Here is a 26374-nt window from a genome sequence, read left to right on the forward strand (position 1 = left end):
CCCCAGAAAGAAGATTTCCACGTAGTAAAAATCTGAATCCTGGCTGCCCTGAGATTAGTGTAGTCATTTCTACAAGGTGTCTGCAAACTCTGTGTTGTGTCGCCTTGTAAGAACATGGTGCTTGTGCGGAGTGGTGGCACTAAAGGTACCGTAACTGGCACCTGGTGAGGACCCTGCAACCCCCCTCCCGGCTGGAGACAAGCTTGCTCCATTTAGCATCATTGGGCCCCCCTATGTTTGGGCAGGATAACGAACAACCAAGTGAGACATAGGTACGGCCATGGGCAGATGGGGATTTTAGGGGACTAGGGATGTCAGAAACTCTTCAGGGAAGGCTCCTTCGGGGAGTTCGTCTTTTCTTGAGTCGCTATTGCAGCCTTTTTTATTGGACACTTTTGATCAGATCCTGTCATCAGGAGCCTGTTTCAGAAAGTGACCTTTACATTATATTTTCCCACAAGACCTTTTTTTCCTTTCTCACCTTTTTCATTTTTCTAAACCTAAAATGAAAAAAAAAATGCTCAAAACATTTGATCCGCAAAATGCTTTTATATTAGAATATCCTAGGAAGAGTGTGTCCCGGGTGTGCGATTCTCCAGGTGTGTACTGCGGCCTCCGCTTTGTAATTCTTCCAGCAGATTTGATGATGGCTTTACCAGTTGTCCTGCGATCTTCACTGCTGCTTTCCGAGCCCCTGCGAGGTCCGGCGGTCACGATGGGGCTTCTTGTAGATGGGGCGTCTTGTAGATGGGGCGTCTTGTAGATGGGGCGTCTTGTAGATGGGGCGTCTTGTAGATGGGGCGTCTTGTAGATGGTTTGTTAAGGCAGATGTGTCCTCCAGCGTTTGTGCAGCTCTATCTGATCTGGGTTTTGTTTTGTTTTTGTTAGGACATTATAGAGATTCTTCAGATGGGAAGAGATCTATGGAGGCTGGATTATTCTCTCCTGGAAGAAGCAGACAGGCGTGAGCCCTTTCTCCAGAGCAAGGTACCACTTCTGGGCAGTAGAGGTGCAGGACGGGGGTGGGCCGAATCTTCCATCAGCTCTCCTGTCTAGAGTCTCATTACAGATTGCATATATCAGGGTCTGAAAAGAAAGCATGATTTGCAGTAACCACAAGAAAATTACCAGGGAAAGGGGTCTTTAGTTTCAGAATAACCAAAAAAAGGCTACTCACCCTCACCAGGTCAAGTGCGATGTCTCTGCCATTGTCATCTGCAGATGAGTCCAGGGCCCTTCCAAGCTGGCTACACAAGCCGTTAGGCTCACTGATTGTCACATCGATCGTGCTGTAGCCAATAACAAACACCAGGAGCAACAGAGGAGACGTGGCACTGGACCCTGGGAGGGTGAGTAAAGCGAGTTTGTGCTGTTTATAGCAAACTCTGCCTCATGACAGGGGTTTAAGGAACCGGCAAACACTTTTTATAAGAGGTTTCTTGTGACACAAGATTTTCTTCATTGATAATGACCTAGAGAACATGTTTTATATAAAGATATGTGTAATTATAAAGGGAACCCATCATCAGGATTTTGGTATATAAGGTAAAGCCAGTGCTATACTGGCGCTATCAGGCTGCTTATCTACACACCATTAGTGGTCAGCTCGGATGTTTAGCCATTCAAATACAAGAAAGTGAAGGTTAAAAATTCAACAGCTTTTTGATTGACCATTGCACGGAGCAGATAATATCCGGGCGGGTTATGTCCCCCTCCCCACCGCCTGTTCCTCCCTCTCTCTGGCTCTATGGTAAACTTCACTTTCTTGGATTTGAATGGCTAAACATCTGAGCTGACCACTAATGGTGTGGAGATAATCTGCCTGATAGTGCCAGTATAGCACTGGCTTCAGCTTATATACCAAAATCATGATGATGGGTTCCCGTTAAGGATTCTCACTACATATACATGGGTTTATATACACAATATATACAGTATATCACAAAAGTGAGTACACCCCTAAGTGAAAATGGCCAAATTGTGTCCAAAATGTGAAGGTTTTAGGGAATGTTATAGGCTGTATATGATGCTGCAGAGTCCAGGATCACTCGTGTAGGTCAGAGATTAGTAATGTAGTGTCCTCAGTGCTCCGGCCGGTAGGTATAATATACTGCTGTGTATGATGCTGCAGAGTCCAGGATCACTCGTGTAGGTCAGAGATTAGTAATGTAGTGTCCTCAGTGCTCCGGCCGGTAGGTATAATATACTGCTGTGTATAATGCTGCAGAGTCCAGGATCACTCGTGTAGATCAGAGATTAGTAATGTAGTGTCCTCAGTGCTCCGGCCGGTAGGTATAATATACTGCTGTGTATAATGCTGCAGAGTCCAGGATCACTCGTGTAGGTCAGAGATTAGTAATGTAGTGTCCTCAGTGCTCCGGCCGGTAGGTATAATATACTGCTGTGTATGATGCTGCAGAGTCCAGGATCACTCGTGTAGATCAGAGATTAGTAATGTAGTGTCCTCAGTGCTCCGGCCGGTAGGTATAATATACTGCTGTGTATAATGCTGCAGAGTCCAGGATCACTCGTGTAGATCAGAGATTAGTAATGTAGTGTCCTCAGTGCTCCGGCCGGTAGGTATAATATACTGCTGTGTATAATGCTGCAGAGTCCAGGATCGCTCGTGTAGATCAGAGATTAGTAATGTAGTGTCCTCAGTGCTCCGGCCGGTAGATATAATATACTGCTGTGTATAATGCTGCAGAGTCCAGGATCACTCGTGTAGGTCAGAGATTAGTAATGTAGTGTCCTCAGTGCTCCGGCCGGTAGATATAATATACTGCTGTGTATAATGCTGCAGAGTCCAGGATCACTCGTGTAGATCAGAGATTAGTAATGTAGTGTCCTCAGTGCTCCGGCCGGTAGGTATAATATACTGCTGTGTATAATGCTGCAGAGTCCAGGATCACTCGTGTAGGTCAGAGATTAGTAATGTAGTGTCCTCAGTGCTCCGGCCGGTAGGTATAATATACTGCTGTGTATGATGCTGCAGAGTCCAGGATCACTCGTGTAGGTCAGAGATTAGTAATGTAGTGTCCTCAGTGCTCCGGCCGGTAGGTATAATATACTGCTGTGTATAATGCTGCAGAGTCCAGGATCACTCGTGTAGGTCAGAGATTAGTAATGTAGTGTCCTCAGTGCTCCGGCCGGTAGATATAATATACTGCTGTGTATGATGCTGCAGAGTCCAGGATCGCTCGTGTAGGTCAGAGATTAGTAATGTAGTGTCCTCAGTGCTCCGGCCGGTAGGTATAATATACTGCTGTGTATAATGCTGCAGAGTCCAGGATCACTCGTGTAGGTCAGAGATTAGTAATGTAGTGTCCTCAGTGCTCCGGCCGGTAGATATAATATACTGCTGTGTATGATGCTGCAGAGTCCAGGATCACTCGTGTAGATCAGAGATTAGTAATGTAGTGTCCTCAGCGCTCCGGCCGGTAGGTATAATATACTGCTGTGTATAATGCTGCAGAGTCCAGGATCGCTCGTGTAGGTCAGAGATTAGTAATGTAGTGTCCTCAGTGCTCCGGCCGGTAGGTATAATATACTGCTGTGTATGATGCTGCAGAGTCCAGGATCGCTCGTGTAGGTCAGAGATTAGTAATGTAGTGTCCTCAGTGCTCCGGCCGGTAGGTTTAATATACTGCTGTGTATGATGCTGCAGAGTCCAGGATCGCTCGTGTAGGTCAGAGATTAGTAATGTAGTGTCCTCAGTGCTCCGGCCGGTAGGTATAATATACTGCTGTGTATGATGCTGCAGAGTCCAGGATCACTCGTGTAGATCAGAGATTAGTAATGTAGTGTCCTCAGTGCTCCGGCCGGTAGATATAATATACTGCTGTGTATAATGCTGCAGAGTCCAGGATCACTCGTGTAGGTCAGAGATTAGTAATGTAGTGTCCTCAGTGCTCCGGCCGGTAGGTGGGGAAACTACTGCCAGCAGTAAATGTGGCCTCCTGTCAGGCATTACCGCTTACCAGCGCTGTATGACGTCTTCTAGATGAGTGTGAGTATCATAGTATCATAGTTTTTAAGGTTGAAGGGAGACTCTAAGTCCATCTAGTTCAACCCGTAGCCTAACATGTTGATCCAGAGGAAGGCAAAAAAACCCCCAATGTGACAAACAAGTTCCAATGGGGAAAAAATGTCCTTCCTTCGTCCACATCCGGCAATCAGACTAGTTCCCTGGATCAATACCCTGTCATAAAATCTAATATACATAACTGGTAATATTAAATTTTTCAAGAAAGGCATCCAGGCTCTGCTTAATGTTAGTAGTGAATCACTCATTACAACATCATGCGGCAGAGAGTTCCATAGACTCACTGCTCGTACAGTAAAGAATCCTCGTCTGTGATTATGATTTAAACCTTCTTTCCTCAAGACGTAGCGGATGCCCCCGTGTTCCAGTCGCAGGCCTAGGTGTAAAAAGATCTTTGGAAAGGTCTCTGTACTGTCCCCTCATATATTTATACATTGTGATTAGATCCCCCTAAGCCTTCGTTTTTCCTGTCTTGGTATTGCAGCCCCCCATTCCTCTAATAATCTAGGTTGCTCTTCTCTGCACCCTCTCCAGTTCAGCTATGTCCTTCTTATATATCGGTGAGCAGAATTGTACACAGTATATAAGTGCGGTCGCACTAGTGACTTGTACAGAGGTAGAACTATATTTTTTCATGAACACTTATACCTCTTTTAATACATCCCATTATTTTATTAGCCCTGGCAGCAGCTGCCTGACACTGTCCACTAAAGTGAAGTTTACCATCCCCCCATACACCCAAGTCTTTTTCTGTGTCTGTTTTACCCAGTGTTCTACAATTAAGTACATAATCATAAATGTTATTTCCTCTACCCAAGTGCATGACCTTACATTTATCTACATTAAACTTCAATTGCCACTTCTCAGCCCAATCCTCCAATTTACATAAATCTCCCTGTAATATAAAATTATCCTCCTCTGTATTGATTACATTGCAGAGTTTAGTATCATCTGCAAATATTGAAATTCTACTCCGCATGCCCCCAACAAGGTCATTTATAAATGCGGGCCCAATACTGACCCCTGTGGTACCCCACTATGAACTGAGACCCAGTCCGAGTACGTACCATTAATAACCACCCTTTGTTTCCTATCACTGAGCCAGTTTTTAACCCAGTTACACATATTTTCCCCTATCCCCATTATTCTCATTTTATGTACCAGCCTTTTGTGTGGCACCGTATCAAAAGCTTTTGAAAAGTCCATATACACAACATCCACTGCATTTCCCTGGTCCAGGCTTGAACTTACCTCTTCATAGAAGCCGATCAAATTAGTTTGACAGGATCGATCCCTCATAAACCCATGTTGATACTCTGTCATAAGGTTATTTTTCTTGAGATACTCCAGTATAGCATCTCTCAAGAAACCCTCAAGGATTTTACCAACCGTAGAGGTTAAACTTACCGGCCTATAATTTCCCGGCTCAGTTTTTGTCCCCTTTTTGAATATTGGCACCACATTTGCTATGCGCCAGTCCTGCGGTACCGACCCTGTTATTAATGAATCTGAGAAGATTCAAAATAATGGTCTATCTATCACAGAACTCAATTCCTGTAGTACTCTGGGGTGTAGCCATCCGGGCCCGGAGATTTGTCACCCTTAGTGATTTCGAGGCGGCGGCGTACTTCCTGCTGGGTTAAGCAGGTAATATTCAAGGGTGAATTTATGGTATCACTGGTCATGTCATCTGCCATGGCATTTTCTTGTATAAGAAAAGAGTGACCCCCTCTGATTCCCACCTCTAAGGGAAAATCACCTATCAAATGCCAACACTTCAATTTCACTGTTTAAGTCCATTGGTTTGACAGAGGTCAGTTGCAAAATCCATCGACTTTCTTCTTTAGATAGTTGAGGTATATACCATGTTCCTTTCTCGCCTTTTCATTGGGGGACACAGACAGTGGGTATTATGATGTCTCCAGGGAGGCGTGACACTAGATTTGCAAAAGTGCTAACCCCCCCCCCCCCCCCCCCCCCACAGCATATACCCTAGCTAGGCGGGAACTAGCTCAGTTTTTTCTAGTGTCAGCAGGGAGGCTGACATGTCTGGACTGAGCTCCACCAGAGGTGCCTCAGGCCAGCTTATTTTGTTTTTATTTTTACTTTTTATTTTGTTTTCTTTTTCATTCTATTTTTGATAGGGGCAATACCAGGGTGCCCTGCCGTGTACGGGCAGAGGAAACCTGGCGTGCACAAGTCGTCAGTCTACCCTCGCGCCCAAGTGGTCGGGTCTGCGTACCCCTCCAGGCTCCCTGGAAGCACCTCACACCAAGGTAGCTCCAGAGGGCTAAGCAGAGCCAAGGACCTGCTTCAGCCTTGAGCCGAAGATGCGTCCCTGAGATCCCCGCATCCATCACCGACGCGTCTTCAGACGGAGCCAGGAGCAGGTAGGGAGACGACGAGTCATCTGTCCCCTGCATCCAAACCGCCGCCTGGAAAGGCGCCGGTGGGCCGATGCAGGTCGTGATCCCGGGGAGCATCATTAATTTAGCCCCCGGCTTCGGCCTGCATTCTAGCAATGCCCCCTCTCACTGCTCTGGAAGCCGCTCCCTCACTCAGGAGCAGCTCCTTTCCGATTGGCCGTCACGCTTAGTCCCAGCCCTGAGACCAATCAGCCTCCGTGGGCCGTCTCTCCCCTCCATGCTGCCAGGAACACTGGACGCCATTTTCCACGTGGGGAGCAGACTCTGGTGAGATCGCCTCCTTGGCTCTGCACTTCTGCAGCACTATATATCGCTCTGCTCAGCGGTATATCGCTGTCTCTCTAGCGGTGTGCGCTTGCTGGCTAGCGGTGTATATCAGCTATTAGCGGTATATACTGGCTCTGCCTGCAGGTATATGCCGGCTGTTTGACAGTATATGCCATTTTACTACGGTATATACCGGCTGTGCATAGCAGTCACTTTATAATACTGCTAGTGGCTCCTCACTCACATAACTCTACCCCTATAGGTCTGTAGGACTCTATTGCTGACATGCGTAACCGCAGGGGTGATAAACCTTTCCAGGCGTCCTCTACGGACCTGTACTATGCCTGTACCACCTGTGGACGCTCGTTTTCTAATGGCTGAAGCTATCCACTATGCCGCGGCTGCGATGCCCCTTCTACCGTGTCACAACAGACCCCGTTGCCGGACCAGGATGCCATGCAGTCTCTGGATTCTGCTCCGGCCAGGCAGCACCTCCGTCTGATGACGTAATGCCTGCATGGGCTCTTCTAATGTCTAAAAGGTTAGATGACCTTGCCGCTCAGATATCCCAGCCGTCCTCAGGCTCCCACAGCCTTCCCCCGGCCCAGCTCCCTCAGAGGAGCCCGCCTGCTTCGTCTGGTCCCTCTTCCCCAGAACGTAAAAAGGCTGTTTCCAAAAGGCGCCATTGCGACCTCTACGCCTCACCCGACTCGGACGATAGTCAGTCTGACCGAGGTTCCGTGACCTTTAGTAGTTACGATTCTCAAGGCTCTGACTCTGATTCAGATGTCCTTTCTGAGTCTAGGCATATAGAAGACACACTTATTTCGGCTGTCAATCACTCTTTGTCGATCTCTGATCAGCCTCCTGACCCGACTTCTCAGTCAGCAATCAAGCGGGCCAAGAAGCCTCCTAAATCCTTTGCTCAGGATCCGGTTTTTCGGCAAATTATATCTAAACGGTGGGATCACCCTGATAGATGGTTTAATAAAAAACCCTTCTCTTCATTCGCTTATCCCTTTCCCTCTGAAATGGTTAAGCCCTGGTCAGTACCTCCTGTTGTGGATCCGCCAGTATCCAGACTGGCTAAACACACGGTCATGTCTGTTTCAGACAATGCGTCTCTCAAGGACTCGTCCGACCGCGCAGTTGATGCTGCGGTCAAATCTATTTTCCAGGCTTCGGGCTCCTCTCTTTGCCCCCTGTTTGCCTTAACATGGGTCGCGAGAGCTATGGGTGTGTGGAGCAAGAACCTACACAGGATGCTTCGCTCCTGTAATATTCCCCCGGCGGCTTTTGAGATCCTTGATTTGTTCTCTCTAGCCTCTAATTATTTTCTTCAGGGCTCCCTAGATGCAGCTAGTTTGTCAGCCCTATCGGCGGCCAATGCTGTCTTTGCCCGCAGACTCCTTTGGCTAAAAATATGGAATGCGGACAGTGCCTCCAAGAAATCCCTGTCCACACTCCCCTTCCATGGCCTGCGCCTGTTTGGAGAATTCCTGGACAAACTCATATCTGAGACGACGGGTGGTAAAAGTACCATTCTACCTCAAAAGCGGCCTGTATCCAGGAATTTAAAAAAAATCTCCTTGGCGCAGGCAGTCCTTTCGGCCTGCCCCCCAAAAATCATCAGCCCAAGGCTCAGATCGAGGATCCAGTCCCTCAAGGGGCTCTTCTTGGCATTCCCACTCCAAGCAACCTAAACCCAAAGGATCTCGCTCTGTACAGGCCCCCTCAGCATGACGCCAGGTATCCCTCAGATCCGACTCCTGTTGGAGGGCGGCTTCTGCTTTTTCGGGATATCTGGCTAGACCACACTCACGATGCTTGGGTTCGAGAAATCGTCACCGCAGGTTACAAAATTGATTTCCATTCCCTGCCGGCCAACAGGTTTCTGCGTTCTCATTTTCCAAAGTCCAAAACGCAAAGCCAGGCCTTATTTCAGGCCATAGCCTCTTTACAGAAAGCAAATGTTATCATTCCAGTGCCCCTGGAACAGCGCGGCAAAGGTTTCTATTCAAACCTTTTTATCGTTCCCAAAAAAGATGGCTCTGTCCGCCCTATCTTGGACCTCAAATGGCTGAACAAATTCGTACGGATTCGAACTGTCCGAATGGAATCATTGAGAGCAGTGCTAGCCGCCATGGAACCTGGAGAATTCCTAGCTTCCATAGACGTTCAAGATGCCTATTTACACATTCCCATATGTGTCTCTCATCAACGGTTCCTTCACTTTGCCGTAGGACACCGTCATTTCCAATTCAGGGCCCTCCCCTTTGGGCTGGCCACTGTGCCTCGTGTCTTCACAAAGGTCATGGCGGCCGTCATGTCCATTTTACACCCCAGAGTCATCCTGGTCGTTCCCTATTTGAACGACCTTCTTGTCAAAGGGAGCTCTCTTCAAGTTTGCTCAGAAAGCGTGCAGATTTGCCTAGACACGCTGTCAAGGCTAGGGTGGCTTATCAACTTCAACAAGTCATCCCTCATTCCTCATCAGCGCATCACCTTTTTAGGTATGCTGATACACGGCCCAGTCCCGGGTCCGGGTTTTTCTTCCAGAGGACAAGAGGTCTTCCCTGATCCGGGCCGCCCAATCCCTCCGCTCTCGCCGTCACACATCCCTTCAGAATGGAATGAGAGTGTTAGGCAAGATGGTGGCGGTCATAGAAGCCGTGTCCTTTGCCCAATTCCATCTGCGCCCTCTACAACTGGATCTTCTATCCTCCTGGGACAAGAATCCAGCTTCCCTAGACTGGTCAGTCCGCCTATCTCGGTCTACGCTCAGCTCCCTCGTCTGGTGGACTCAAGCTTCATCCCTATCTCAAGGGAAGTCCTTCCGCCCGGTCCACTGGCAAGTAGTCAGGACAGATGCCAGCCTGATAGGCTGGGGGGCGGTGTTTAGCCACCACACTGTTCACGAATGCTGGTCTCCTTCCGAGCGCTCCCTGTTCTGGAGATCAGAGCCATATTTTTGGCCCTTCAGAATTTTCAACCCTTACTATTGGGCCTCCCTGTTCGGATCCAGTCAGACAATGCCACGGCCGTGGCTTACATCAACCGTCAGGGAGGAACTCGCAGCAGGGCAGCGATGAAAGAAGTATCCAGGATTCTTCTTTGGGCAGAGATGCACATTCCCATTATTTCAGCTGTCCATATTCCGGGGGTAGACAACTGGGCCGCAGACTTTCTCAGCAGGCAAGGTCTAGCGGCAGGGGAATGGTCCCTCCACGACGAAGTGTTCCATCAGATCACTCTTCGTTGGGGACTCCCAGATGTGGACCTCATGTCTTCTCGGATGAACGCCAAAATACATCCCTTCGAGAGACCCGCTAGTGCTCGGCTCCGACGCTCTAGTCTTTCCGTGGTCGCAGTTTCGCCTACCCTACATCTTCCCTCCGTTTCCTCTCACTCCGAGAGTAATCAAGAAAATCAAAGCTGAGGGAATCCCGGTGATCCTCGTGGCCCGGGACTGGCCCAGGAGAACCTGGTACCCAGAGCTTCTCCAACTGCTCGGCGACACTCCCTGGCGTCTCCCCGACCGCCCGGATCTTCTGTCGCAAGGTCCAATATTCCACCCGAATACAGCACAGCTGCATTTGACGGCGTGGCGCTTGAATCCTTGATGCTAGTAAAATCAGGTCTTTCTTCTAGGGTAGTTCATACCATGCTTAATTCTCGGAAGCCCTCCTCCGCCAGTATCTACCAGAGGACCTGGAAGACCTATCTTTCCGGGTGTGACTGTCATAATCGGTCGCCCCTTACCTTTTCAATCCCTAATGTTCTTGCCTTTCTGCAAGACGGTCTGGACTCGGGACTAGCTCTCAGTACCCTTAAAGGACAAGTTTCTGCCTTGTCAGTATTTTTCCAGAAGTGGCTGGCTTCTCGCCCTCAGGTCCGTACCTTTCTTCTTAGATCCCTGGGATCTGAATCTGGTTCTAGGAGCTCTTCAGCTTCCTCTCTTCGAACCTCTGAGAGAAATCTCTCTTCAACGACTGTCTTGGAAAGTTGCCTTTTTAGTCGCCATTACCTCTATCAGGCGAGTGTCCGAACTGGCGGCCCTTTCCTGTCGCTCACCTTACCTGATTTTCCATCATGATAAGGTGGTCCTTCAGCCTTCCCTCGCTTTTCTCCCGAAGGTCGTATCTTCTTCCACTTAAACGAGGACATTGTGTTGCCGTCATTCTGCCCGGTCCCGGTCCACTCTTTTGAAAAAGCCCTTCACACTCTAGATCTCGTCAGAGCTCTGCAGATCTACATCTCCAGAACAGCGCCGTTGCGCAAGTCTGATGCCCTTTTCGTCCTCTCACAAGGACACCAGAAGGGCAATCCGGCTTCTAAATCCACGATTTCTCGATGGATCAGGACTGCCATCTGTGAGGCATACAAAACACGAGGTGTTGTTCCTCCTCAATCTGTGCAGGCCCACTCTACGCGAGCAGTGGGTGCTTCCTGGGCTATCCGCCATCAGTCTTTGGCGGCCCAACTTTGCAAGGCCGCTACCTGGTCCAGTGTGCACAAAATTCTACAGAGTGCATACGCATGCCTCCGCGAATGCTGCTCTTGGAAGACAAGCCCTTCAGGCGGCAGTGGCCCATTTATAAGTGGCCACTGCCCGGTTTTTTGACAGTGTTTTGATATATGTTCACTGCAGTTGCAGTCGTTAGTCAGCTCTTAGTCTGATGTTATACACTGTTAATAGTTCAGTTCCCACCCAGGGACTGCTTTGGGACGTCCCAATGTCTGTGTCCCCCAATGAAAAGGCGAGAAAGGAAATGACATTTTTGTGCACTCACCGTAAAATGTCTTCCTTGGAGCCTTTCTTTGAGGGACACAGCTCCCACCCTTGTGTTTTGGTTGTCCTTCTCCTACTGCCTTTACACCAAACTGAGCTAGTTTCCTGCCTAGCTAGGGTATATGCTGTGGGGGGGGGGAGCTAACACTTTTTCAATCTAGTGTCAAGCCTCCCTGGAGACATCATAATACCCACTGTCTGTGTCCCCCAATCAAAGGCTCAAAGGAAGACATTTTACGGTGAGTACACAGAAATGTAATCTTTCCTGAAAATAAGCCCTAGTGTTGAGGAGAGCAGGTTTCAGATCATATACATGACACAGATATAAAGGTGGCTGTCATTGCCTGTTTCTCCACACCTTGCCTGGAATACAAGGAATGTCCAGGTGTAAGAAGATACCATATAAGAGACGACCAACCCAAAGATCAGATGACATTACAGACCAAACCGTCCAGCATGGATCCACCAGATGACGTCCCTCCCATCACCATCACCATGGATCCATCCAATGATGTCATAGACCCGCCTACAATGACGCCTACCAATCAGCTCATGGACTAACACATTGTTCGACCCACTGACCAATGAACACATCCGGACATGCCCCTTTGCAAGGTTATATCAGAGCAAGCTCAGTTGTAATAAAGCAGAGCATGGGCTGACTTCTGTCGAGGAAAGATGAATATCCGACTGTGTCTGATCTCATTTTTCAAGCATGCACTCGACCCACACCAATTAGACCAGGCAGTAGGCAACTAGTGATCTCTGGTTAAGAGTTCACCTTAACATTATTGGTGCCCAACGTGGGGCCAATAGACTGAGACACCTGAAATCCTGATGAACCGGCAACTGGAATGGCATGACGTGCTGGACACCCCAGGAAACTGATCACTTCCTAACGAGAGTATGGTAAGTCTGCTGATTTTTCATAATCTGTAGTCTTCCCGTGGTCTCGGTGGGGTGTGTGGCACTGATTGCCTGACTGTGTCCGGTTTGTTGGGGTATCTGTTGACGGGCAGACGGGTCTCACGGCTATTGGCCATATTTGATTGCGGAAGAACCGTCACATATTCAGTTGCCTGCTGTCTCTTCTGTATTTGTCTAGAGGGGAGATTGACTGGTAGTTAGGATAGCAAGTGAGTTTTTGAGCGGTGTTTGGAAACGTGGAGGACACTCCATGTAGTACGGTATTTGGTTGTTGCCTGTCATATGTTTTGCAGTTCTGGTGGAGATTTAAATAGAATTGTGGCTCGAGGCCTAGAGTGAATGACTCGGCGAGAGGCCTAGAGATAAAGCGCAAGTTTTAATTGGTCAGGTTAGGCACGTGTTTTTCACGAGCTCTCAAATTTGTTAATGGGAGCCGGTGTTATAGAGGCTAGTTAACATGTCCTCCAAGAGAGGCAGGTTAACGGAAGTCTGTGTTATAGAGGCTAGTTAACATGTCCTCCAAGAGAGGCAGGTTAACGGAAGTCTGTGTTATAGAGGCTAGTTATAAGTCCTCCAAGAGAGGCGAATCGGCCGGTATAGACACCTTGTAGTCAGGGGTGATACTAGGTATTTTTTGTATATTACGGAACGCAGAAATCAGACAGGGACCACGTGGCAGTATAAGGAAGGATTTGGAAGTGTGTGCTGCAAACTGCAGGTTTTCTTTAGTGTTTCAGTTATTTGTCATCTCCCCCGTCTTTTTGTTTGTCTGTTTTTATCTGGTATGCATAGAGAAAGATTGCTTGTTTGGTGTTGTTTATTTTGAGAGAAAGATGGAGAAATTGATGAAGTTGTGTGTAGTTGTGGTCGGAAAAAATCCAGATGAGTGGACTGTGTTGAGATGTGGGGACTCTAGGCCGCAATCCTGTGATAAACCATGTGCTAGTCATGGAGGCAGACATTTTAGGTAAGATTTTAAAATGGTGGACGAAGCACATGGCTACAGCATGATTGAGACAAAGAAAACAAAGTGAGTCAGGGTTTGTGTGAAGAAGACCATGTGCTCTGTAAATGTTTGAGCAATGGATTGGATGGAGTACTATATACTTAGACCGAAAAATAAGTGTTTTTATCTATAATTAGACTTAGATCTAGGACATATATGTGTGTGTGTGTGTGTGTGTGTGTGTGTGTGTATAAATATATGTATAAGTACAGACTATAGAAAATGGGGAGACAGAGTTTGAGCAGATGTGAGGTCAATTTTCCCTTTCCTCTGCCACATGTTCCTACAGATTTTAAAATGGTGGATGAAGCACATGGCTGAGGCATGATTGAGACAAAGACAGAGTGAGTGGGGGATGTGCAATGGTGTGTATGTATAAAATCCAGACTATAGAATATAGGGGGAAATAGTTGAAAAAAAAAGTTTACCTTCCCCTCCCCCACATGATGCTACAATCCCAACAAAGAAGGAAGTCACGTGCTGTGGGGCCATTTTCTATAGGCCTCAGTGGAGCTGACAAAACTGCAGCCACTGAATAACATGAAGTGTTAGTAAATGTTTATAGCACTAAAAGATGGAACATTGAATGATTGGGTGGTTGTGGAAGACACTTAATATAAATCCAGTGTGCAGGTTGGATTGAGTCAGGACAGTCACAAGGAGGAATATCTTATTAATTAGTAAGCAATAAAATTAGAAAAAAACCTTTAAATAACGTACCTTTGCAGTAGAGGTCATGATAAAGAAGTAAATAATAAATATTTCCGTTATGGATCTGATAGATTTATCCTGAGAGTTGCATGTTTTAAAAAAATAAATAAAAATAAACAAATAAATCAACAGAAGAAGGGAAATGTGACTTGTCTCCTGCAGCTGAGGAAGCCTCTTTCCGTCTGGTGTTGGGGGGAGGCGCAATCTTAAAAACTTGTAGAACAGGGTTTTTTTGTCTCCCCTTGGAATCTATTGTGAGAGCAGCCCAAAAGAGAAAAAAAAAAGAGAAAAAAAAAAGGGGAATTCATTGCAAATTATATTGGAAAAAGGTCATTGACAATAGTTTTATTTTGCTAATTTTATCCCAAAGAAATAAAAGTCAACTGTGGACATGTTTACATTCATTGATAGCTTTTCAAGCATAGAAGTCTGTTGGATAATTTTTCTATGGCAAATCAACATTTTGTTTTCCCACATGGCCAGTTTATTTGTTCTAGATTCTTTTATCCCTTCAGGTTATAGGACAGTATCACAGAGATGCTGATAATCTCCTCAATGTTTCAAATATGAACGCCTCTACATCCAATATCCAGAGGTTGTGCTACGTTATTATAGTTATTAATAATAATAATCATAATAATCATTTATTAATAATTACAATAATTTGTTTTAAGAAATGTGGATTATTTATGGCATTCTGTGTTTTATATTTAATGTATTGAATAATCTGCTTTCTTTTTATAGAAAGAATGATTGCAATGCAGATTTCTGTGGTCCAAGCAAAGGTTATAAAAGCCATTGAAAGGGTTTTCCATTATTACGTTACAGATAAAAACAATATTTCTGGTGTTCCTGATTAGGTACAATCTATACAATGTGACTTTCATGCCTAAATGTAGAGCTCTGGGGCCACACACTTTTTGAATCTAATTATGTTTTGGATAATAGATTCATAAAGGGGGGGAAAGATGATGTGGAAAATCACACATTATTTAAGGTTTTAATTTGTTCATCAATTGGGTTTTTCTATTAAGTGTTCTTTATATTTTTATCTGTAAGGAAGATACAGCAGACAGACATATATCTCATGATTGCTCTGATGTAACAAGAATTGTCAGGTTTTGAACATGTCTTAGATGAGCCCATTGCTAATGCAGATTTTGAGTTTTTCCGTAGATGGATCCAGATGCCAAGATGCTGGTTGATTCCACACTGGATATGCTGAGGTTACGCAACATGAGGTATTAAAAATCAAACCACTCCTCTCTCATCGGAATAGGAGAATGAGATGAAGATTTGCGATCACTGTGGTTTGTAGAGCGGAAAGGGGTAAGATAGTCAAAATGTGGATATAGGCAGCAGCCGGAGGAGATGCTCGCACAGGTGCACAACAAAGAAGCAGTGAATGGTCCTAGAGTTGAGAGTCCAATGCAGACCAGTACCTCGGTGGCTCCTGTCACGTCGTCCGTGACATTGGTCACTCCTTGTGTTCTTAAATCCTTACAGGAACAAGCGATTCAGCAAGGAACGGAGTGTGAGACGCAGGGAGCCAGTGACTGAGGAAGGTCTGTGGATAAAGGGCGGTAAGCTTTCTCTGCCGTGAGCGTTCTACTCAATAATGGCCCAGGTAACCCATGTGACAAAGGTGTTGGGATGGACAAGATATTGGCGGCACCACTGCTCAGTACCCAGGTGGCGAGACACCTCCAGTCTTGTAAGACGTGTGCCTATTATAAAGGTAGAAAAACTGTAAAGACCTCGTAATAACACCCCCATCATCCGCTCTACTGCTCCGGTGATTGCAGATTAGTCATATACATCTACCATGAGTAGGTTTATATGAGTTTTGTGCGTGTTGAGTGAATTTCTTTTCAGGCCTGCTGTGAAACATATCCAGTGTGGAAAACGTTACTGCTGAAAAACTCATGGTGCTGGTGGTATGTAAAGATGGAGTTCCTAAAAAGTGGTAAAAGTACATATCCTATAGCACAGGTCATTATAAAGATCTTACAGTACCTGGGGATGCCCCTGATGAACCCTGTCTGCCACTGCGAAGAGGGGAGAAATGCGTTGGGCTTCTTTCATGCTAAGTGTCTGACAAATATGCGTTTATTTTATTAGCCTGAGTGTGAATTGGACAGTGGAGGGTCTGTGATTGGACGAGATCTCCTCATGACTTTACCTGGCCTTATTATTATTGTATTTATACAGTGGGTACATGTTATACATGTGAGATATTTAATTTATGTTAGGGTTTGGTCCTTCAATTTTGCTGTATCATATTGATTTAAGCTACAAACAGCTATGTAAATACAGAGTGTGAATATTTAATCTTTGGGAATGAATTGGATATATATAATTGCATATTGACGCCTTTTTATCCCCGGTATCTCACGGTTTCTATATTCCCTCACTGACATTAGCAGCACGTATTAGCTTAGCAGTGTAGGGATAGGGAGGGTGAGCCGTCGGTGAGTGGGGGTGCCAATTCACCTTCTAGGGTGCCGACCTCCGCTGCGAGGTAGGGAGAGTTTAGGGCTATTGCCCCAATCCCTGCCCCTCCTTTATTGGAATATTTAATTGTGTCTATACTCACATGGGTGTATGTTGTTTGGAATTTTAATGATTATAACATAAACATGTAACGATCCACAAGATAATGGTGAACGCTGCAAATCATGTAACAAATGTTCGTTTTCCTTTTAATAATTAGATCTTTATATAAGGTATTTTTGGTTTAGTACCTAGAACGTGATTATATTTCTCACACATACTGCAGATATAGTGTGATATCTTGACCAGTGATGTATGAGCCGTATACAACTGCCTATATAGTGTGTTAAACATGTGTATCCTCCAATTCCAGATCCTAAATCAGTGTTAGGAGCACGTGGTCTCCAGCCAGGAGACTGGGTGATCCTAAAAAGACAAGTCAGAATGAGCCATGAGTCAGAATCAGGTGGACCGATCCAGCTTATCCCAACCACAGCGACTTCCATGAAGCTTGAGGGAAAACCCATCTGGAGACAACAACCGCTGTAAAGAGTCCATCGTACCAGCAGAATGAGGGTCACAACACACATAGTGTTGGATTATCTCACATAGAACTTTATGGAGAATTTCTAGATTGGGGATGATACATGGGAAATAACCATAAGGGAACAATGGGTACAGGAACATTACCCAAATAAGGGCTCATGGTGGGAAAAACATTATCTGACCTGAACCAATCAATTATTTTAAGGGTTTAAGTGACTTAAGGATAACATACACTTATAGGTAACTGGTATTGTTTTATTTGTTGGTATTTGAAGCCGTAAAAGTGCTACTCTGTGTTACTGAAGGTAATCGGATCCATGTGTAAGGGAAATCTTGTTAAAGGCCTCCTGGTGGTAGATTATAGACCCGAGACAAGAAGAGATCCATTAGTGTTGTGATACAATCAGGTGTATTCGGGTAGAAAAGTCTCGAAGACGCGGACAGCTCTCAGATATTGACTGAGAATCAGTCTTTCAAAAACGGTAATGCTAAAAGCTGCAGCATAACAGTAAGAAGCTTATTCTTACAATTGCCTTACTCTTTCTAATCGATTTAATCTCAAATTCTGAGTAAGCGCTTCGGCATTAATCGTCTGTTCTAGTTACCTATACCTCTGTGAACTGTGTGTGCGGGATGTGATCAACTCTCTGATCAGCAGTCTGTACCAGCGGGGGCAAAGGCTTAGTATTGCTTGTATAGTGGATACCAAAACGAAAAAAGGTTGCAGTTAAAGCATTAGAGCTGATGTGTTAGAGGACCACGGTAGGGTCAGAAGGTTAATAAAGTATTTAGGGGGGACTGTTGAGGAGAGCCATAAGATGAAATACTTAATTAACCTCTTGACAGTGCATTGTGGGAAATATGTCGATTTGCCTTACATAATTCAGGTTTCAGATCATATACATGACACAGATATAAAGGTGGCTGTCATTGCCTGTTTCTCCACACCTTGCCTGGAATGCAAGGAATGTCCAGGTGTAAGAAGATACCATATAAGAGAAGACCAACCTAAAGATCAGATGACATTACAGACCAAACCGTCCAGCATGGATCCACCAGATGATGTCCCTCCCATCACCATCACCATCACCATGGATCCATCCAATGATGTCATAGACCCGCCTACAATGACGCCTACCAATCAGCTCATGGACTAACACATTGTTCGACCCACTGACCAATGAACACATCCGGACATGCTCCTTTGCAAGGTTATATCAGAGCAAGCTCAGTTGTAATAAAGCAGAGCATGGGCTGACTTCTGTCGAGGAAAGATGAATATCCGACTGTGTCTGATCTCATTTTTCAAGCATGCACTCGACCCACACCAATTAGACCAGGCAGTAGGCAACTAGTGATCTCTGGTTAAGAGTTCACCTTAACACTAGTAGGATTTTGGAGCTTTTTTTGAGCGCTTAAAATATAAGAATGAAAAACAAAGTCAGCTCACCAATCATCAAAGTATGGATGACACGGAACGTGCTTGTGCAAAGACCGGAGGAAATAGGAAAAAACCACGTAAGTTCAGAAGAAGAAAGTCGGGTCACCAATCCTCGAAGAATGGTAGACACGGCAAGTGCTTGTGCAAAGACCGGAGGAAAAAAACATGTAAATCCAGCTTCCAAAACTTCATAAAATTGTATATTATTTCAAATCCAGTAAGAACATCACTACTCTACAGCAGATATAAACTTGGGCTATATCTGAAAGTTCAGCACACACGTGTCAGACTAGATGTCCACGCTCATTACATGAACATTACACATGGTCTCCGCGTTTTACCTCCTGTCCTGCCTCTTCGAGCAGGTATCCAATGTAATACAATAGAACACCAATATATGAAACCAATCTACAAATACTTTCCATTACAAATCAGAATGGAAAATTAAATCGTGTCTTAAATGAAGACCTGTGAAGTATGAGGATCCTGCACGATTCCCTGTGAGACGCCCTCGTCTGTGGTCTCCTCCCCGCGCTGGCCAGTGAACCTTCTCAATGGCCTTAATCTTACAGAGCATTCCCTCCATGTACAGGAGAGAAATGTCTGGATATAGAACAACGTTTAGCTGTCATTTTTTTTTTTTTTGTAGCATCTAACAAATGCCTGCATATATACATATATATAAGTGCCAGTCGTACAACCTACATACTGTAAGTTGCACTCTGCACAGGTAATGAGGGACATCACACAAATCGTGTTGCAATTATTAATATAAATTTAAAACCTGGAAGTTTCTCAAGATTCACAATTGATTTATCAAAAAAAATAAAAAGTGTCCGCTTCAGACACCGACACATCGGCTGAAACCTCTGCTGATTGTTTGTCGGAGGACACCAAGGAGTTAATTGCTGAACACACAAAAGGCAACAAGAAAAAAATAAGATTTTTAAAAATCAAAAATACAGTAAAAATAATACAAATAAAAACCCCATGGGTTCAGTCACTGCCCAACCAAAAAACACAGGGGAGGATGTCAACATGGTGATTGCAGGTGGTCGTCCATACTGGAAGAAGAAACTGCACAAGTACAGGATCTATCTAGTTTCATCCTCCATGAAGCTCATTTGAGTTTTTTGTCAGACGGACTCACATTTACTCCAACCAATGAGATCAATGCTTACAGGAATCTATATTGGATGGGAACAAATTTGTGCAAATATTGGAAGAGGACCCGCGAGGTCCACATGACGAGCTCCTCACATGTTCAAGACTAAAGGGGGCTTTACACGCAGCGATATCGCTAGCGAGTGTACCCGACCCCGTCGTTTGTGCTTCACGGGCAAATTATTGCCCGTGGCGCACAATATCGCTAACACCCGTCACACGGACTTACCTTCCTAGCGACGTCGCTGTGACGGCGCACGAACCTCCCCCTTAATGAAGAGGTTGTCTGCCGCCCACAGCGACGTTAAGGGGGAGGTTCGTGTGCCATCACAGCGACATCACACAGCGGCCGACCAATAGAAGCGGAGGGGTGGAGAAAAGCCGCATTAACGACACGCCCACCTCGTTGCCGGAGGACGCAGGTAAGCTGTATTCATCGTTCCCGGGGTGTCACACGTAGTTATGTGTGCTGCCTCAGGAATGACAAACAACCAGCATCCACAAGGACCAACGAGTTAACACTCGCTCGGAGCCGTTACACGTAACGACGTCACTAACGAGGCCAGATGTGCGTCACGAATTCCGTGACCCCGATGTAACGAGGCCTTAACAGTTATGAACTGGAGCTTTTTTCAAGAACAAATGTTGGTCGCTCTTCTTCTTTTTTTTTTTTTTAATTAAGCCCTACTCCAAATTACCCTGGTTGCGGTTCCACAAGGAAGTGTCAAAGCGGTTACAAAAATAGCAGACACTCCTAAAAGGAAGTAGTCCATTACAGTTGGCCAGTGTGGATGGGCTCTCACTCAGAGACCTGCATCGCTGTCAGGTCCCTCGCCGTTTCAGCTGTATTGCACGCACATTTGTTTTATTTTTTACATTTGTTGTTAACTGCATTGTTTTGGGGGGTTGGTTACGACTATTGGTGCTATATACTGGATAGATTTGTAGCTTATCTGACCACAACGCTGGGTTATCGGGAGCCACTCACCGATCGCCTTATCCTGTACTATACGTATGACTAACCCACAGTCCTTGGTGTTATTATGGGATGTGAATGTGGGATGCTTTTCATGTTTCTTTATATACTCAGTGACTTCACCTTCTCCAGATATTGCTTCTACTTATATTTCCTATATCTTTCAGCGTCTTCTCTCCATATCCTGTATGAGTTAGTTATTTATTTTATTCATATTTTGTAATTCTTCCTGAAAGAGTGAATTTTGCAAGGCAATGTAGTGTGGTGTATGGTCTGAGCACTGACAGGCGGACCCCCCACCCCTGTAATTTCTGCAGTGTGTGGTGTATGGTCTGAGCACTGACAGGCGGACCCCCCACCCCTGTAACCTCTGCAGTGTGTGGTGTATGGTCTGAGCACTGACAGGCGGACCCTCCACCCCTGTAACCTCTGCAGTGTGTGGTGTATGATCTGAGCACTGACAGGTGGACCCCCCACCCCTGTAACCTCTGCAGTGTGTGGTGTATGGTCTGAGCACTGACAGGCGGACCCCCCACCCCTGTAACCTCTGCAGTGTGTGATGTATGGTCTGAGCACTGACAGGCGGACCCCCCACCCCTTTAACCTCTGCAGTGTGCGGGGTATGGTCTCAGCACTGACAGGTGGACCCCCCCACCCCTGTAACCTCTGCAGTGTGTGGTGTATGGTCTGAGCACTGACAGGTGTACCCCCACCCCTGTAACCTCTGCAGTGTGTGGTGTATGGTCTGAGCACTGACAGGTGTACCCCCACCCCTGTAACCTCTGCAGTGTGTGGTGTATGGTCTGAGCACTGACAGGTGTACCCCCCACCCCTGTAACCTCTGCAGTGTGTGGTGTATGGTCTGAGCACTGACAGGTGTACCCCCCACCCCTGTAACCTCTGCAGTGTGCGGGGTATGGTCGGAGCACTGACAGGTGTACCACCACCCCTGTAACCTCTGCAGTGTGTGGTGTATGGTCTGAGCACTGACAGGTGGACCCCCCCCACCCCTGTAACCTCTGCAGTGTATGGTCTGAGCACTGACAGGTGGACCCCCCCACCCCTGTAACCTGTGCAGCAATGCTGGCCGCACTCTTGCGTCTCTTCTGAACAGACGACCTCTGGATATGAGGCTGAGCTCGTGCACTCACCTTCTGTAGTCGGCCATGGTGAGGCCTGTTCTAAGGGAATCCTGTCTGGTTATACCTCTGTATGGTCTTGGCCTCCGTGCTGCAGCTCAGGGTCAGGGTGGTGACAATCTTATAGCCTTGGCCATCTTTATGTAGAACAATGATTCCTTTTTTTCAGCTCCTTAATTCTTTGCTATGAGAAGCCATGTTCACCTTCCAGTGACCAGTATGAGGAGTGTCAGCTATAACACCGAATGCAACACACCGGCTCCTTCAGTCACATCGGAGACCTTGTAACACTGATGAGTCACATGACACTGGGGAGGGGGAGGGGGTAATGGGGCCATTCTCACTTAGGAGTGTACTCACTTATGTTGCCAGCAGTTTAGACATTAATTGCTGTGATGAGTTATTTACACTGTTACACAAGCTGCGCACTGACACTGCACATTGTATGCAAGCTGCGTACTGACACTGCACATTGTATGCAAGCTGCGCACTGACACTGCACATTGTATGCAAGCTGCGCACTGACACTGCACATTGTATGCAAGCTGCGCACTGACACTGCACATTGTATACAAGCTGCGCACTGACACTGCACATTGTATACAAGCTGCGCACTGACACTGCACATTGTATACAAGCTGCGCACTGACACTGCACATTGTATACAAGCTGCACACTGACACTGTACATTGTATGCAAGCTGCACACTGACACTGTACATTGTATGCAAGCTACGCACTGACACTGCACATTGTATGCAAGCTGCGCACTGACACTGCACATTGTATGCAAGCTACGCACTGACACTGCACATTGTATACAAGCTGCGCACTGACACTGCACATTGTATACAAGCTGCGCACTGACACTGTACATTGTATCACAGGGTCTGATCTGCGGGGCTGTCCCAAGAGGTTTAAGAATTGTGAGGGGTGTACTGTCTTTTTTTTTTTTTTTTTTTATATATATATACTTATATATAATGTTATGCAGACGCTGTGTATACACCGTATGCTGACACACATACAGTTTATGACTTGGCTCTCTGATCTCCAGTCAGGAATTCAGGAGGACCTTTGCCCGCTGGGTGTGACAGTCACTGCACACATCACCTGGCACGCTTCCCGGGTGACAGACGGCTCTCACCTACAGACATGGATAGCACCCAGGGACTGATGGAGAGCTACCAGGCCGCAGCTCCGGGGTACAGAGTGCCCCCTTATGGTTGGAGGATCTGCCTAGCACACGAGTTTCATGAGAAGAGGAAACCCTTCCAGCTGGAGCATGTGTCTGCCACTAAGAAGCTGGCTCATCTGCCTATGGGTGTCCGGTAAGCAGATTACCTGTATATCATCTCTGCCTGTATTCAGCCTGTATATCATCTCTCCCCATATGCAGCCTGTATATCATCTCTGCCTATATGCAGCCTGTATATCATCTCTGCCTGTATTCAGCCTGTATATCATCTCTGCCTGTATTCAGCCTGTATATCATCTCTGCCTGTATGCAGCCTGTATATCATCTCTGCCTGTATGCAGCCTGTATATCATCTCTGCCTATATTCAGCCTGTATATCATCTCTGCCTATATACAGCTTGTATATCATCTCTGGCTATATGCAGCCTGTATATCATCTCTGCCTATATGCAGCTTGTATATCATCTCTGGCTTTATGCAGCCTGTATATCATCTCTGCCTATATGCAGCTTGTATATCATCTCTGCCTGTATGCAGCCTGTATATCATCTCTGCCTGTATTCAGCCTGTATATCATCTCTGCCTATATGCAGCTTGTATATCATCTCTGCCTATATGCAGCCTGTATATCATCTTCCTATATGAGTACATCTATGCAGCCTGTATATCATCTCTGCCTATATGCAGCCTGTATATCATCTCTGCCTATATGCAGCCTGTATATCATCTCTGCCTATATGCAGCCTGTATATCATCTCTCCCTATATGCAGCCTGTATATCATCTCTCCCTATATGCAGCCTGTATATCATCTCTGCCTATATGCAGCCTGTATATCATCTCTGCCTATATGCAGCCTGTATATCATCTCTGCCTATATGCAGCCTGTATATCATCTCTGCCTATATGCAGCCTGTATATCATCTCTGCCTATATGCAGCCTGTATATCATCTCTGCCTATATGCAGCCTGTATATCATCTCTGCCTATATGCAGCCTGTATATCATCTCTGCCTATATGCAGCCTGTATATCATCTCTGCCTATATGCAGCCTGTATATCATCTTCCTATATGAGTACATCTATGCAGCCTGTGTATTATCTGTCTCCCCATGCAATGTCCATCTTCCGGTCTATAACCTCTATTCTTGGGTTCCCGGCGAGTACCATGCTTTGTACACACCATAGATAACACGTAGGTTACACGTCACAGATAATGCGCCTGCTGCAGATCACACATATGTGGGATCTATCTTGTGTAGTGAGTTTATTGGTACACACAATAGTTTACTTTATAGCACATGTTTAAAGGCAGAGTTGTAGTATCTATATATTTAGAACACCTTATATATAAAATGCCGTGTGAGTATGATGGAGTGTGCGCTCTGGACGCGTGACCAAGGGCTGCCCGGGTGTGCGCTTGGGCCGTGGGACCGAGGGCTGCCCGGGTATGCGCTTGGGACGTGGGACCGAGGACTGCCCGGGTGTATGCTCGGGACCGAGGGCTGCCCAGCTTTGGGCCCAGGGATACAGGACTGATGGCTGCCCGGGTGTGCGCTTGGGACGGAGGGCTGCCCGGGTGTGCGCTCTTGGACACGTGACCGGGTGTGCGCTCGGGACTGAGGGCTGCCTGGATGTGCGCTCTGGACCGAGGGCTGCCCGGGTGTGCGCTCGGGACTGAGGGCTGTCCGGTTTTGGGCCCGGGATACAGGACTGAGGGCTGCCCGGGTGTGCGCTTGGGACGAAGGGCTGCCCAGGTGTGCGCTCTTGGACATGTGACCGGGTGTGCGCTTGGGACCGAGGGCTGCCCGGGTGTGCGCTCTTGGACACGTGACCGGGTGTGCGCTTGGGACGGAGGGCTGCCCGGGTGTGCGCTCTTGGATACGTGACCGGGTGTGCGCTTGGGACGGAGGGCTGCCCGGGTGTGCGCTCATGGACACGTGACCGGGTGTGCGCTTGGGACTGAGGGCTGCCCGGTGGTGCGCTCTTGGACACGTGACCGGGTGTGCGCTTGGGACGGAGGGCTGCCCGGGTGTACGCTCGGGACCGAGGGCTGCCCGGGTGTGCACTCTTGGACACGTGACCGGGTGTGCGCTTGGGACGGAGGGCTGCTCGGGTGTGCACTCTTGGACACGTGACCGGGTGTGCGCTTGGGACGGAGGGCTGGCCGGGTGTACGCTCGGGACGGAGGGCTGCCCGGGTGTGCACTCTTGGACACGTGACCGGGTGTGCGCTTGGGACGGAGGGCTGCCTGGGTGTGCGCTCTTGGACACGTGACCGGGTGTGCGCTTGGGACAGAGGGCTGGCCGGGTGTGCGCTTGGGACGGAGGGCTGCTCGGGTGTGCACTCTTGGACACGTGACCGGGTGTGCGCTTGGGACGGAGAGCTGGCCGGGTGTACGCTCGGGACCGAGGGCTGCCCGGGTGTGCACTCTTGGACACGTGACCGGGTGTGCGCTTGGGACGGAGGGCTGCCCGGGTGTGCGCTCTTGGACACGTGACCGGGTGTGCGCTTGGGACGGAGGGTTGGCCGGGTGTGCTCTCTTGGACACGTGACCGGGTGTGCGCTTGGGACGGAGGGCTGGCCGGGTGTACGCTTGGGACCGAGGGCTGGCCGGGTGTGCGCTCTTGGACACGTGACCGGGTGTGCGCTTGGGACGGAGGGCTGCCCGGGTGTGCGCTCTTGGACACGTGACCGGGTGTGCGCTTGGGACGGAGGGCTGCCCGGGTGTGCGCTCTTGGACACGTGACCGGGTGTGCGCTTGGGACGGAGGGCTGCCCGGGTGTACGCTCGGGACCGAGGGCTAGCCGGGTGTGCGCTTTGGACGGAGGGCTGCCCGGGTGTGCGCTCTTGGACACGTGACCGGGTGTGCGCTTGGGACGGAGGGTTGGCCGGGTGTGCGCTCTTGGACACGTGACCGTCCCAAGCGCACACCCGGTCACGTGTCCAAGAGCGCACACCCGGGCAGCCCTCCGTCCCAAGCGCACACCCGGAGGGCTGCCCGGGTGTGCGCTCTTGGACACATGACCGGGTGTACACTTGGGACGGAGGGCTGGCCGGGTGTGTGCTTGGGACGGAGGGCTGGCCGGGTGTGCGCTCTTGGACACGTGACCAGGTGTGCGCTTGGGACTGAGGGCTGGCCGGGTGTGCGGTCTTGGACACGTGACCAGGTGTGCGCTTGGGACGGAGGGCTGCCCGGGTGTGCGCTCTTGGACACGTGACCGGGTGTGCGCTTGGGACGGAGG

The 26374-nt window shown here is 47.7% G+C and overlaps 1 protein-coding gene across 1 annotated transcript in view; it reads left to right on the plus strand.

Moving 5' to 3' along the window:
* GBA2 (glucosylceramidase beta 2) overlaps nucleotides 1-26374 on the plus strand; it is a 165392-nt gene that overhangs the window by 14875 nt on the left and 124143 nt on the right. Inside the window, 3 exon segments of the mRNA XM_075330500.1 lie at nucleotides 889-987; nucleotides 22963-23052; nucleotides 23055-23263. Of these exon segments, the coding sequence (XP_075186615.1) occupies nucleotides 889-987; nucleotides 22963-23052; nucleotides 23055-23263 (398 nt within the window).

Source organism: Anomaloglossus baeobatrachus, chromosome 1 (assembly GCF_048569485.1).
Source record: "Anomaloglossus baeobatrachus isolate aAnoBae1 chromosome 1, aAnoBae1.hap1, whole genome shotgun sequence".
NCBI lineage: Eukaryota > Metazoa > Chordata > Amphibia > Anura > Aromobatidae > Anomaloglossus > Anomaloglossus baeobatrachus.